Source organism: Setaria viridis, chromosome 3 (genome assembly GCF_005286985.2).
Source record: "Setaria viridis chromosome 3, Setaria_viridis_v4.0, whole genome shotgun sequence".
Lineage (NCBI taxonomy): Eukaryota > Viridiplantae > Streptophyta > Magnoliopsida > Poales > Poaceae > Setaria > Setaria viridis.
Window position 1 is genome coordinate 47,901,026 of NC_048265.2, and position 15,919 is coordinate 47,916,944.

At 44.4% G+C, this 15,919-nt stretch overlaps 1 protein-coding gene and 1 pseudogene across 1 annotated transcript; both read left to right on the forward strand.

Annotated features, from left to right (window-relative positions):
- The first annotated feature begins 2,437 nt into the window (after positions 1 to 2,437).
- On the forward strand, positions 2,438 to 8,551 carry LOC117848715 (methylcrotonoyl-CoA carboxylase subunit alpha, mitochondrial). The gene is made up of 16 exons (XM_034730237.2): positions 2,438 to 2,883; positions 3,218 to 3,339; positions 3,429 to 3,576; positions 3,757 to 3,894; positions 3,992 to 4,087; positions 4,232 to 4,291; positions 4,696 to 4,788; positions 4,909 to 5,020; positions 5,285 to 5,389; positions 5,478 to 5,614; positions 6,055 to 6,280; positions 6,369 to 6,532; positions 6,905 to 7,018; positions 7,116 to 7,358; positions 7,441 to 7,536; positions 8,201 to 8,551. Exons 1-16 carry the CDS (start codon positions 2,494 to 2,496, stop codon positions 8,216 to 8,218), a joined length of 2,262 nt encoding a protein of 753 aa, XP_034586128.1. The 5' UTR covers positions 2,438 to 2,493; the 3' UTR covers positions 8,219 to 8,551.
- Positions 8,552 to 10,099: 1,548 nt separating this feature from the next.
- On the forward strand, positions 10,100 to 14,540 carry LOC117849374 (methylcrotonoyl-CoA carboxylase subunit alpha, mitochondrial-like; annotated as a pseudogene).
- Positions 14,541 to 15,919: the final 1,379 nt, after the last annotated feature.

Sequence of the window (15,919 nt, forward strand, 5' to 3'; positions counted from 1 at the left end):
AGTACTGCTTATCCATGCTTCTAAACATCATACCCGATACTATTAAGTTCAACCCAATGTACAACTTCGTCTACATTGATGAGAAGTGGTTTTATAGGACTAGGCGTAACCAGAAGTATTATCTTGCTAATGATGAAGAAAGACCACAAAGGGAGGTTAAAAGCAAAAATTTTATAGAAAAGGTTATGGTACTTGCAGTGGTTACTCGGCCTAGATTTGACGAGCATGGTACATGCGTATTTGATGGTAAAATTAGTGTATTTCCCTTTGTATATGTAGAGCCAGCAAAGAGGAAGAGCCCGAACCGGCCAAGAGGTATGGCATGCATCTATAGTTAACATTGGCATTTTAACCAAATATCAATTGTGCTCAATTTTTGATGTATGTGTAGGCACCTTGGTTACAAAGGCGATGACATCAGTTACAAAGGAAGTTAGTCGAGATTTCTTGGTTAACAAGGTCCTGCCCGCAATAAAGGAAAAATGGCCAGCCGAAGAAAGAGGAATTCCCATTTTCATCCAACAGGACAATGCCAAGACACACATTGATGTGAATGATCCTGCATTCGTTCAAGCTGCCCAAGCAGATGGGTAGGACATACGACTAGTATGCTAACCACCTAACTCTCCTGATCTTAATGTGTTGGACCTTGGTTTCTTTGCAGCAATCCAAGCATTGTTTCACAGAGGCACTCCAAACAAGGTCGAGCAAATTGTGGATAGGATCAACAAGGTATTTCGGGAGTATCCGGCTGATAGGTCAAACCGAATTTTCATAACACAACAATCTTGCATGCTAGAGATCCTGAAGCACAATGGTGGATAGCACTATAACATCCCACACGTGAAGAAGAAGCACTTGGAGTTGCAGGGTGATCTTCCTACTAGCTTGCAGTGTCCTATGGACCTTTACAATCAAGCGTTAGATTTTCTTAGTTAGATTAGTTTGTGCTGCTGACCATGAACTTTAATTACCTTTTGAATTGCATAACGTTGGTTTCTTCTTGTGTGTGTTGTGTGCTTGTATCAACACGTACAGAATAGGTAGGCTCATAGAATACCGACGATATCAACACAATACAATTAGGCTCACATAAAAGGATGCGTTCAAGCAACTTAGTCTAAGTAAAACATGCAAGATGAAATAGGCAGAGAGCTTTAAGCTAGGTAACACATTCAGGATGAAATACTACTGCTCGCTTTGAGAATCCGGGACCTCAGTCTCACCAGCCAAGGAGTCCTCCACGACATGAACCTCGTCGGAATCTTCGACGTTGCCGAAGAGATGGCTTATGAGATGCCAAGGTATCATGATTGTGTCTCCATCCATCTTGAGATCGTCGATGTTGGGGAAGAGTAGCTCGCAGTCAAACTCGTGGAAGTCATAGATCTGAGCTGACAAATTGTAATCGCTGTGTAAGAGACCACAACGAGAGTACGGCCTCCTGCGTGCGCGCTGCCGTTCCTCACGGTCCATATGGCTCTCGTTCTCGGACACGGCAACTGCTTCCTCGAGTCCCTCCGCGGCCACGGCAACAACTTGCTTGTCTTCTCGTACAAGCACCGAAGTGGCAGCGGCGCCTATTGCCGGCAAGGAACAGACCTGTGCTTCCACGGCAACAGCTTGCTTGTCTTCTTGAACAAGCACCGAAGTGGCAGCAGCGGCGCCCATTGCCGACGAGGAACATACCTGCGCCATCAATGATGGTAGGCTAGGAACGAGAGAAAGAGAGCAGCAGGCAAGGAACGAGAGAAACAGAGCAGCAGGCTAGGAACGATGGAAAGAGAGCAGCGCATGCTAGAGTATGCGTTAGAGAACGAGGCCGTGCGGAGAGTATTTGACGATGCATGCATGCATGCGTGCATCTCAACGGTTGCAGATAAGGCATTAATCACGCAGCACCCGAAGCGACCCTCGCAACGACTACCGAGAAAATACGACACCCTCGCCAGTATACGCGTATGAATACTGGATGCTTTTCCCAACCTTGGACGCCCATGAAAACTGGACGGAGGGAGTAATTATAAACCAATGATTTGATAATGTGATGCTACAGTAAATATGTGCTAAGCAACCACATAAGCATCTACTCTGGTAAAAAAGATATTTTTACATGGCTTCTATTTCCACCAGTGAAAATCGTCGATTTTTACGGTCCTTCAATTATACGGCAGGTCAGCAGGTGACGCTTGTGCAAAACGGGTATACCGGCACACGCACACGAGTGAGTCCATCCGAGTCAGACCCACAACGGTCGTGCTCATCCGCCCCCGACACGAGGCGGAAGGAGGAGAAGACGTCCGGGACACGTCCCCCTGACCCGTCTGACCAGTCACCACCCTTATCCAGCGGGGCCCACCAACCCACGCCCATGCCCATCCCGTCCGTCCCCGCGAATTATTTCCCCGACCCACCGCCGCGCCACTCCGCCTTGCTGGCTCACTGCTGCGGCTCCACTCCAGCTGCTCGAATTCCCCGACCACCGAGGCAGCGATGGCCTCCCGCCTGCTCCGCCTCCACCTCCGCCGCCGCGGGGGCGGCCGGAGCCCCGGCTCACCCGTGCCCCCGCTCCCGCTCCTCCTCGCGGCGCGGCTCCTCTCCTCCTCCTCCTCCTCCGCCCCCACTTCTCCTGCCGCGGTGGCGTCCCCGGGCGCGGGGATCGAGAAGGTGCTGGTGGCGAACCGGGGCGAGATCGCGTGCCGGGTCATGCGCACCGCGCGGCGGCTCGGGGTCGCCACCGTGGCCGTGTACAGCGACGCCGACCGGAAGGCGCTGCACGTGCGCGCCGCCGACGAGGCCGTCAGGATCGGCCCGCCGCCCGCCAGGGAGAGCTACCTCGACGCCAGGGCCATCATCGACGCCGCACACCGCACCGGCGCCCAGGTTCGGCTCGGCCGCCCCCGTCCACCTACCATCCTTGACACTCGTACCTCATTCCTGTCAGTCTCAGTTCAGTTCGCGTCTGGGGTCGCGTGTCCCTCCACGCTAGTCGAAAGTTGAAATCTGCTTACTTCGCTTACTGATCAACAGTCATTGCTCCGTAGACGATAGTTAATACTGTACGTTACTAGAAATGAGCACCCCAGACGCACACCACCACACAGTGACACAATTTCCACTGCATGTGGCAGTGAAGCTCTGGCTGCTGTGCGATTCTACTACTTCGTTTGTCAAATATGGATATTTCTTAGACATTTGCTTTGTGCGCTTCATGCAGGCAATCCACCCGGGGTACGGGTTTCTTTCAGAGAGTGCTGATTTTGCGCAGCTCTGTGAAGCCGAGGGGCTTAAATTCATTGGACCGCCTGCATCTGCAATCCGAGATATGGGTGATAAGAGGTAAAGTATCTCCCTGTCTGCCGTGCTTACAGATCGTTAATTCTTTTTGTTTGGAACAATGCATTCTAAATACGACTCATAAAATATAGTGCATCCAAGAGGATCATGGGTGCTGCTGGAGTACCGCTAGTTCCAGGTTACCACGGGGCTGAACAAGACATTGAGTTATTGAAACTCGAAGCTGATAAAATCGGTTATCCAGTTTTGATCAAGCCCACCCATGGTGGAGGGGGCAAGGTATGCTGAAATGTCTCTCCTCTCCCACAGGAAAAATACTTGCTGTAGTGCGCAATGCATAAGACTTTAAGGTTCCCGGTAGTTGTTGAATTTCCCATTTATCGAGAGAAGCTTGCTCTGTTGTTGAATTTTCCAATTTTATTAGCGTCTATAACCATTTCATCCTATATCCTTTCTTAGGGGATGAGGATAGTTCAGCGGCCCGAAGAGTTTGTGGATTCTGTACTGAGCGCTCAACGGGAAGCCGCAGCATCATTTGGGGTAAACACACTATTGATTGAGAAGTATATTACTCAACCCAGACATGTAGAAGTCCAGGTAATGCTCAATTGATTTTTGGCTGCTAGTCTTGTTTCTAGAATGTACATATACATTAACTTTTGTTTTCTTTTGTGGTACTAACTTTTGTTTGAAGGTATTTGGCGACCAACATGGAAATGCAATATACCTTTATGAGAGAGACTGCAGTCTTCAAAGAAGACATCAAAAGATTATTGAGGAAGCTCCAGCTGTAAGGCTGTGTTTGCTGTTGCCCTGACATTTTGTTTTCATAAATTCTATCAAGGATGCTCTAAGGCTCTATTAGCTGCTAATTCCGCTGGAATTTGCTTCAAACTTAATCATTAATTCAGCTTGCGGTTTATATATGGTGCAGCCAAATGTTACAGCTGAGTTTCGGTCTCATATTGGTGGAGCTGCTGTGTCTGCAGCAAAGGTGATTGCTTTCTAGTATAAAGGCCTTGATTAAATCATTCACGAGATGGATTTGATATTTTCAGCTTATTATTGTAGTTTAAGTTATTTTTTCACCCTACACACATCAACTGCCAAGTTGCCAACTACCTTCTTCATACCAATATATGGAATGACAAATGCGCAAGCAATTTTTTTTACTTCTACACGAATTTCAATTAAAATCTATGTTTATTGGTTTTGTTTCTACCACTTTTTTTGTAATAATACTTGACAGTTGCAAGCTATCTAACGTTTTCCATGCTATTTGTTACAAAACAAGTGATTCTTCCTTCGTTTCCCTCTTTGACTCGTTCTTTAGTAGTTATTCTGCTTAACATTTGTATTTTATATACAGGGTCACTTATTGGATTCTTTGTGTTGAAGGCAGTTGGTTACTACAATGCTGGAACAGTGGAGTTTATTGTGGACACTCTTTCTGGAGAATTCTACTTCATGGAGATGAATACTCGACTTCAGGTACTGTATATTTATGATAACCATCTAAGATGTTCTTGTATCTTGCATATATTTTGTTGCACAGTACTTAATTAGCTCATTTGCTAAAAGGAAACTCACTTTGCAAATCGATCTCTGAAGGTTGAACACCCAGTAACAGAGATGATTGTCGGTCAAGATCTTGTGGAGTGGCAAATACGTGTTGCAAATGGAGAACGCCTACCACTATCTCAGGAGCAGGTCCCATTAAATGGTATTCCTTATTGTTATCTTAAACAGCACTACCCATCTTGTCTAGTAGTAAGCAATCAAAACATTTTTCTCTAAAAGCATGTATGGGTTACGTCATGGTCTTCTCTTGAAATGCACCGAGCTGTTATTTTTGAAGTTAATAACTTGGTGGCACTCTCAAGCTTTTTCTAAGGAATATGTTTACATATTGGCCTTTTTGAATTTATGGCGTCATCTGAAGGCAGAATACTCCTTAACTAATAACTACCTGTGTGCCTTGATCTAGGACATGCATTTGAAGCTAGGATATATGCTGAAAATGTTCCAAGAGGATTTCTTCCTGCAACAGGAACCTTACATCACTACAGACCAGTCCCTTCTGCCTCAACAGGTAAAATTTAGAGATGTCCTATGAACTGTTGTATTAGCAATTACATTTCAGCATGGCACAACTGCACACGTAACATTTTCTTGTTCAGTAAGAGTTGAAACTGGAGTTGAAGAAGGAGATACTGTCAGCATGCATTATGATCCCATGATAGCCAAGCTTGTAGTATGGGGTGAAAGCCGCAGTGCTGCCCTAGTCAAGCTGAAGAAATGTCTGTCGAACTTTCAGGTATAAACTGTTCACCAGAATGACACATTTCTTTTGACGTATTATCTGTTTGCATCCTTTTCTTTTCCTAATAGTTGGTTTCTCCAGTGATCGTCTTGCACATTGATGTAATTCTAGTCATCTTAAAAGACTTCACAAACATTCGCATAATTTGGTAGAATTAGTCTATGCTAGTTAATTTCGCAAGTTCAGATGTTGTCCTTATTTCTTTGCTTCTGCTATGCTCCTTCCATACAAAATTCAGCATACACTTTCTTTATGGTGGTTATTACTAAACTTTCTCATGAGTTCTTAATGGGTGGCTTTCCAGTGACAGTAAACTACTATATAATCTTTTATGAATAAATATTCCATTGAATTTCAGAAGTGTAGATATTGAATCCTGGTGCATTCATTTTGATAATAACCTCACTGTCATACCTTGGTTTATGAATATCCAGATTGCAGGCTTGCCAACCAATGTTGGTTTCCTCCAAGAACTCGCAAGCCATAGTTCCTTTGAAGAAGGCATAGTCGACACACACTTCATTGAGCGTTACAAAGATGATCTTTTGAGTACTTCTACAAAGGCCTCAGGTGAATCGCGTGATGTAGCTGAGCTTGGTGCAATTCTGGCTGCTGCATGTATTTGCAAGAAGGATCACATTACATCTAAAGAATCAATACGTATGTTAGCCCCAACCATTTTGTTTTTTTTTTCTTACAACACTTTTTTCTGATATGACCTGTTAATGACACAGTACATACTTTTCAGGAGCTGACAAGAAACTGTCTGTATGGTACAATAATACACCTTTCAGGATGCATCACTTTGCTAGGCAACCACTAGAATTGGAGTTTGAAGAACATGACGGATTCAGTGAGAAACTGCTTAAACTGTTCATTACGTATAAGCCTGATGGAAGCTACTTCATCGAGGTGATTACTTTTCATAGGACAGAAGTACCTTTAATGTACCTTTTGCATATTTGAACTTGAGTTGATGGAAGCTACGTCAGAAAGGTGGTTAGTACTCTGCTAATAGGCACATGGTCCAACTTGATACGATCTTACATAATCGATAGCCACAACAAAAAATATCTGGCAGAACAACTCATATGGCCTACATAGTAAAAGAGAGTATTTCTAAACCCACTAAAAATTGGTTTTCGCTGTTGAAACGAAGACAGGGCAGTATAATGTATGTTGTCCACCATGTGGCTTTTAACAAGCCACTAGAAATGGGCTTAACAATACAATACTCCTGTTCTTTCAATCAGTATCTTCACTAATTATTTTTATGTTGATCAGACTGAAGATGGCACTTCTGGTTTGGATGTCAAAGTTGATCACAAGGGTGACCATGATTTTCGTGTAGATGCTGCTGGCCTGCAAACTGATGTGACTCTAGCTTATTATTCAAAGGTTAACCTCAGACGTTTTCTTCACAGTGAAGTGAACTGATGCATAGATAGTTTCTGATGACTGTACCCTCCCCAAATTCTTCACCTTACTTCTGCAGGATAATAGCGAGCATATACACATTTGGCATGGGAAGCATCATCACCATTACAGACAGACTCTGAGAACTGAGCATGTAGTTGATGATACCTCCCAACCTAGCCATGCTTCTGAGGGGAAGTCACATCCAAAAGGGAGTGTTCTGGCACCGATGGCTGGTTTGGTTGTGAAGGTTTTGCTTGAAGATGGGGCACAGGTGGAGGCAGGGCAGCCTGTCATGGTTATGGAAGCAATGAAGATGGAGGTCTGGATAAACTATCTTGCCGGTTATTTTTTGAAGTTCTGGCCCAACTCAATGAACGCTAAAATCTCTTTACCCTTTTCAGCATGTTGTGAAGGCGCCTCGCGCTGGATATGTGGAGGGCCTGAAGGTTACTGCTGGCCAACAAGTTTTTGACTCTAGTGTCCTTTTCACTATTAAGGTACGTAGTGGTTTTTCTAATAATATCCTAGAAAGCTTGCATTTTTCTTTATTTATTTTGTCGCAACACAAAGTTAGTGCTAAGTTTCATCATCATCAGAGATGAACCAATAGTAATCGAACTTCTTAAATGCATTCAACTTAGAATATTAAGTGAAATGAAAGGAAAAGAGTGTAAAAGTCAATAGGTGACTGTTATACAGTCTGAACAGCTGCAGCCATGTGGTTTCAGTATATGGTAACCACACCATGAGTCATTAGCAGCAGCAAGCGCCTGTTGCACTGATTTTCTACCTTCTTATAGATATTAGCCATCTATAATGGTTTGAACCAACAGCGGTATTCAAAGGCGTGCTGTGATCTCTGGGGAAAGCAAACAGCAGCAGTAATGTTATCTGAAAAACCTTATCTGTAGTGGAGGAGTTGGTTCAAACCCCACCAAAATGATCGCAGCGTTTTATGTAGTAGAAAGCAGGGCTCCCCCTTCAGCCACAAATTAGAATATACAAACTTTTTAAGAGTCGGTAGTGTTTGTTACATATTTTCTGTCAGCTTCTCAAAGATGGATCTATATAATTAAATCTATATGATACCAGTACAATGGTCATGTTTTCCTCCACTTTTGCCCTAGTACTCAGCTGAATTCCAAACCAACCTTTTTCCAGGACAATACTGCGAACTGAGATGCAGCATCCCAGAAGCTGTCCGACTACAGCAGTATCAAACAATTCACGGATGATCCAGGAGTTGATCGACAACGCTGGCATTCAGATAGAAAGCAAATGAATAAACAGGTGGGTGGGTTCATCTGCGGGCAAGCAACCTGCTGGACCATGAACTCCCAGCGGCATACTGGTATCCTGGACCATGGATGGCACAGCTCTCTTGTAGTCTTGTGGTACAAAAGGTGCATCATAATTCATGTTAATTCCACATTTTATTACAGAGACAAGCTTGTCTACCATCTTCATCTCTTTGGGTTTGGATATGCATAAAGCACCATCCACTTTTGGCTACACGTGCATGGAAAATGATCGTATAGGAGTCGGACGCTGGTTTTTGAGCACGCTTTGGGTCTCCAAATACATAAGGGGTATTAACAATGATTGGCCTCAGCATGAAGCATGGCTAGTACAGAGCCGACCAAGTCACTGTAACCTCCACAGTGGCGAAGTCAAATTTCCGGCGGTCACTGACAGACCCATGCGCTGCAACCCTGAAGGCAAAATCACCGATAAGATGGGACGGCGGGTCACCACCACCACCAGCAGCAGGAGCTTTGAATCGTAGGATCAGATCAGACGCAACGATGTGATCCTCCTTCAAATCCCTCGCGAATTTGGTTTGAATCGAAGTTTTTCCTAAAACAGGATTTTCTTCAAAATTCGTGACGGATACTTGAGCTTTTTCAAGATCTTCTTCCTAGATCTATTAGCCTTAGCCTTTGAGGGGCTGCATCCATGGCTCAAGTTTCGTCTCGAATCGTTGAATCTTGAGGGAGTATTTTTCGTTTGAAGTTGGTGCCGGCAGCTTCGCACGGGCGCGGGGCAGGCCAGCGCATCGGGCCAGGCCAGCAGCAGCGAGCCCAGCTAGTGCCAGCAGGCTGCCCAGCAGCAGCACGCCCTGCTCGTGCTTCGCGGGCCAGGCCAGCAGGCCAGCAGCAGCAGGCCTGGCGAGCACCACAGCTCAACCTGGTGGCCAGCGGCCCAGCACGCACGTGTGAGAGCAGGCGGAGACACTAGCACTCTAGCCAGGAGCACGCACGTGTGGCCCAAGGAGAAGCAACCCATCATTTCCAGCTGGCCCATCAAGGTTCGGTCTAGTGCTTTTAATTCCTGCTAAGTTAATTATTGCTGGTTAATCTGTGCAACCTTGTTCAATTGTTTTGTCACTCGCTAATCATGCTTAGTTCTTAATTAATTATTTCAAGCATTTTTAGTGGAGTGATGATTTGGTAGTGTTTGAGCTCAATCGCTTGTGCAAGCTTTTCAGTATCTCACTTTGCTTTTCTTGCGCTACGCTTCGAGCATTCCTAATCGTTACTAGGGTGAGTTGTTGACTTGTGTCATCTTGACGATTATGCACGATATGTGTTTTCGGATGGTAATTGGAACATAGGTCTCATTCTCAGAGACAATTTCAAAGACTCCTATTCAACCTCCCTTTGGTTGCCCCGTTCTGGTCCTTCTTAGAGGCATAGGAGGATGCAGCAGCATACGGCTGCTAAAACTTCGATGAATGCTTCTAGGTTTGACCACTCTGATACGATATCCCTTTTATATTCTTTACGAAAAGCATAACCCTTATGACACTTAAAACTGATAAGACGAAGCAGAGACGAAGTAGACGACGACTGGTTTGGTTGGATGCTGGAATCGAACAATCGAACAAGACGCTCCCGGCCAGGTTACCCGACTGCTAGCTAAGTTGTTCTTTTTTCCTGGGACGACAACAACGACAAGCTGCACCTGCACGTGCGCGAGTTGGCACGGACTACGGCGGCGTCAGAGTTCAAGTTCCCCTGGAGCAGCCCGAAAGCGACGGCGCACTCGATCCGGCCAGCCATGGCGACGCTGCCGGCCGGCCGGCCGCCAAAGCAGAAGGTGACGCTGCACGAAAGGACAAGGGATTCCGGCGGCGACGTTTCTGTGGCACAGAAACGCATGCACGATCGAGCTGGAAAAAGATGCCTGCGGGGAGAGATCGAGGACGATCGTGTTCCCGGCGACGTGGCCGTGTCGCCGCTCGTAGGAGGAGGGAACCTGATGCTCCCAGCCTCCCAGGTTGTAGGCGCGTAGTCGCCTGCGTGTGCGTGCAGGGCTCGCCTCTCCGCGCGCGCACGTGCATGGGGTTTGTGCGTGCGTGGCGGTTCTGGCGTCGACGCCTCTCCGTCCAACAAGAACCGGCGGCCACGCACGCACACGGAGCGTTGAACGAAGGTGTTCCGTTCAACCTTCTATTCACTTGTTTACGACATCGCGGCGATGGACCACGGTTGAAGAGAGACCGAGGACGGCGACCACGCAAAAGGAATATGCATCGTCTATGCTTCAATCTACATCACCATCTTCTTCCTTTTCTTCTTTAATTTTACATGTATCTTGCTGCATGAATTGGAAATATCTCTTTATCAAAGCCTACAACTAATCAAACAAATAGCACGAAGAACCAAGTACAGAAATGATACCATGTTCTCCGAATATCCGACTGATGACCCCCAAGAAACTATAACTATCCTTATTTACTAACGTATATTTTTTGAGCTTGCATTCCTGGAAGGTAGGAGCATGCAAGCAACAACCAAATCATGTCGTCATTAGTAGGTACGTAATTTCAACGTCAACATTATTAACTACATAGCCAATGTGGACATCTTGATGCAATTATTGCATGTAAAATGTTATTTTCTGTGTGTCAACGTGGCGACATGATGCAAATAAGAAGCGTCATTCAAGATGTCGTAAAAGAGTGGACCGCTTTGCCTGAATGGGCGTTCTTGACTTTGTTGTTGCTCCAAAGAAATTAAATCCAGTTGAAACGATCATTGCGCGTTGAATCATGGCTTCTAGTGTATATACTCATGAAGGATATACTTTTCTACATGATTTATCAACTTTTACCTTTTTTAACTTCTATCTCCGATTTCCTTTTTTTTAAGAAAAAAAATGTGTTGTAATGTTCATGTCAATTTCAAGAAAACATCATAGCAGATTATCACAAAAAACGAAGGAAAGTCAAAAGAGTTATCCTTGTTGTATATTTCGCACACGGCTTTTGTTGTATAACACCTTACTACAACGATATTGTTTTCCTGTACAACCGACACTACTCCATTATTGTAACCAATAGAGACCCTAACTTTAGAATAAGTGGATAACTGAGAGCTCCCGCCGAGGACAAAATAAACCATTATTTCTCTTGTTTGATGCTCTCTCCGTAGAAATGCAGTCTTTGAGGTGTAATTTTGGCCACCATGATGTATTATAAATGACCATAATATATAGTTGTTCAAATACTTTCAAGACAGATCTATCGTGTATGATTTTTTATTATAAACTCATCATAATTATATTAGACAAGTTTGACTTAGGAAAAAATTAAAATTACTTACAGTTTGAAAAATAGTGGAGAAAGTTTTAGATATATCAACGGCTAAGATTTTGAAAGTTTGGTTGAGTTTTGGTCAATATTACTTACTAGAGGTACCTATAAACATGCCATCTATATAGGAATTCACCAAAAACTAGGCTAATTTCTATTTTCAAGACCTAGCTAGGACTCAACTCAAGAACTCTTCTCTAATTTTATGAAACCTAGTATATCGCATGAAATTCATGCCACTAAGATCTTCCACGCAGTGCGGAAGTGAGGTTAAAAAATTTGGAGCCCATCGTAAAAATAGCGTTGCTCTTTAAGGTGTATAGCATCACCGACCCCTTCCCCCCTCCCCCCATCTCCCATGACAAATAAAACACAAAATGGAAGCAGCAGAGTCCTCTCCTTTTCTTCCTCGCACGCATAGCCACATAGACTATCTTTCCTGGCTGTCTAGATCCGCCGTTGGTGAAGATCGTTACCATCCAACCTCGGTAAAAATCAAACCCACTTGTTTGCTTGGTACTCTCTGCTCTAGGGTGAGATTTACAAGCATTCCTCTCCATACCTAGTCTCCCCCGATGCGATGACTATTGAGTAGGTCTCAGGAATTTTTGCGCTAGTTTCCTTACTATGTTGTTCATCTCCATTGCTATGTTGTGGCCTCTCACTATTGAACCCTCTGGAAAACCTCCTCGCACACCACCTCCACGCCGCTAATAATGACTCCAGCTACCAACCTCCACTTTGGGCTCGACTTCTCTCCATAATTATTGTGGTATTAAGTGTTTTCGTGCTGGCAGTAGAAAAAACTATCTCTTACAAAGATGGTATCAGTGCCAACTACTTGCCCACCCCTCGTTTTCCTTGCGTGGCTGTAGCGTTGGGAGCATGTTCCAACCTTTCTCTTTTTATTTTGGACCTAAGTTCCTTTATTTCCCTATAGGAAAAGATAAAATAAATTCCTTTTTGCTTGCCAAAAAAAGAAGAAAAGAAACTCCTTTGTTCAACGAGTGGCACGCCCCTAGCTAAGAAGCCATATATCAATGTCGAAAACGTGGTTTAATCCTTGACATTTATTGCCGTAAATTCCTCACTGCTGACAATTGATATACCGCGGGCCAAACTTCTGAAACACCTATTCTTCCATTACATCTAAAGAATCAATAGGTATGTTAGCCCTAACCATTTTTTTTTACAACACTTTTTCCTGATATGACCTGTTAATGACACACAGTACATACTTTTCAGGAGGTGACAAGAAACTATTTGTATGGTACAATAATACACCTTTCAGGATGCATCACTTTGCTAGGCAACCACTAGAATTGGAGTTTGAAGAACATGATGGATTCAATGAGAAACTGCTTAAACTGTTCATTATGTATAAGCCTGATGGAAGCTACTTCATCGAGGTCATTACTTTTCATAGGACAAAAGTACCTTTAATGTACCTTTTGCATATTTGAACTTTAGTTGATGGAAGCTACGTCAAAAAGGTGGTTAGTACTCTACTAATAGGCACATGGCCCAACCTGATACGATCTTACATAATCGATAGCCACAACAAAAAATATCTGGCCAAACAACTCATATGGCCTACATAGTAAAAGAGAGGATTCTAAACCCACTAGAAATTGGTTTTTGCTGCTGACACGAAGACAGGGCAGTATAATGTATGTTGTCCACCATGTGGCTTTCAACAAGCCACTAGAAATGGGCTTTAACAATATAATACTCCTGTTCTTTCAATCAGTATCTTCACTAATTATTTTTATGTTGATCAGACTGAAGATGGCACTTCTGGTTTGGATGTCAAAGTTGATCACAAGGGTGACCATGATTTTCGTGTAGATGCTGCTGGCCTGCAAACTGATGTGACTCTAGCTTATTATTCAAAGGTTAACCTCAGACGTTTTCTTCACAGTGAAGTGAACTGATGCATAGATAGTTTCTGATGACTGTACCCTCCCCAAATTCTTCACCTTACTTCTGCAGGATAATAGCGAGCATATACACATTTGGCATGGGAAGCATCATCACCATTACAGACAGACTCTGAGAACTGAGCATGGATCTGATGATAGCTCCCAACCTAGCCATGCTTCTGAGGTGAAGTCACATCCAAAAGGGAGTGTTCTGGCACCGATGGCTGGTTTGGTTGTGAAGGTTTTGCTTGAAGATGGGCACAGGTGGAGGCAGGGCAGCCTGTAATGGTTATGGAAGCAATTAAGATGGAGGTCTAGATAAACTATCTTGCTGGTTATTTTGTGAAGTTCTGGCCAACTTAATGTACACTAAAATATCTTATTTTTTTCAGCATGTTGTGAAGGCGCCTCGTGCCGGATATGTTGAGGGCCTGAAGGTTACTGCTGGCCAACAAGTTTTTGACTCTAGTGTCCTTTTCACTATCAAGGTACGTGGCGATTTTTTTAATAATATCCTGGAAATCTTCCAGTTTTCTTTGTTTCTTTTGTTGCAACAAGTTAGTGCTGAGTTTGATCATCATTAGAGATAAACCAATAGTAATCAAACTTGTTAAAGGCATTCAACTTTGAAGATTAAGTGAAATGAAAGGGAAAAGGTGTAAAACTCAATAGGCCAATAAGGATTGTGATGCTCTATGTAGGGAGGAGGGCTCCTTTCCCCTTGGGGGCAAACAAACTTTTCAAGAGTAAAAAAATATTCCTTACCTATTGTTTTGTCAGCTTTTGAAAGATGGATCTCTATAGTTCTTCTTCCATGTACTCAGTTGAATCCAAAATCTACCTTTTCCAGGACAATACTGCAAATTGAGATGGGCGTTAGAGTCCCAGAAGCTAGCCATCAAACACCTTCAGGAACCGACTAACGACGCTGCCGTTCAGATAGGAGCCAAGGGAATAAACAGCATGCAGGCCAGCGACCAGCTCGGCCATGAACTCCCAGCTCGATCCGTTTGAACCCAGCTTTCGATTCAATTTTGGAGTGTACATGATGCCATTGGATCTCCATTTGCCGGTTGTTTATTCTCCATGTCCCCAACTAATGGTGCTTATTTGCTCCTCTTTTTGCAGGTTATGGGCGAATGATCCCCAACTAATTTGCGAGAACTGATGACCTTAGTGGCATATCAAATCATTTTTCTCGTGTTTAAAGCAGTTGCAATTTGGGATGTTTACTACCTTTATCTTCCCTTTTCGTTTTCAAGTTCTCTCCCCTGTTTGGGTGATTTCCTCGCATGTTGCATCCAGGATGGATAAACCCCTAGATAGTGAAACCACCTTCTCAGCAACAATGGCGCAACACCCACAACACGTGGCACGGCACTACCAGGAGCAAGCCTACGCCCAGCAACGCCCATAACCTGCCGCCAATGCGGGAGCTGAGGCAGCAAGTGACTAGCGTTGGCCTTCCGCTAGGCGTTGCGCCTCTCTCAGGTCGGTGTGCCCCCACATGCCTCTGCGGCCCAGCCAGTCCTCGTGCTCGGGGGTTGAGCGCCTAACTCGAACCCTGGCGCCTCCGTGGCCTCGCTTATCTCCGTATCCAGATAACGGGACATATGCTCAGAAGCAACTTCAAATTTTTCTTTTATTGACTACCATTGGTGTCCTAGGGTACCGACTAAAGGAATTACAATATAACAATTACAAGGAGCACCTTTCAACTAACGACATCTTCGGAAAGCTCACAAGATGTCCGATGTAGCTTCATCACAAGGATTCTTCTAGCATCGTTACCTCCTGACTTCACCGAAGAGACTGCGAAGGGAAGGAACATCCTAGTTTTCTTCACGAGAATTCTTCTGGCATCGAGCTTGCAGACAATTGCTACAAGTATTAAAGATTACAAGCTTCCAGCCTACGAGTGCTATTCTTTGGGTCATGGCTCTTGGCGAAGAGTGCTTGAGTTGCTGGTCTATTTATAGCGAGGTGGCTGGAATAAGTACAAGGTGCAACAGTGGGCTCGTGAGGAGTCACAACAAGACTCATCTGACTAGATAAACCTGCGCATTTTTCACGTGACGTTTGTCTCAACCTTCATAAAGGCCGATAGGAATCTTGCAGTGGCCCGGATGGCGCAATATTTTCGTGGGCAGACATCTTTGTCGTGTACCCATCGCTACATCAGCTTTTGTCCTCAAGGGCTAGGTGTTTTCTTTTGGTCGACATGCCTCCGTGGCTTGTCTATCCTTGTGCTCGGGCACTCGAACCTATTCTTGATCAAGACTTTCTTCTTTTTTGACCATTGGACTGATTATTCTAAATGCTTCAATGCTCGGGGGCTACTTCATACGGAGTGCGTCTTGC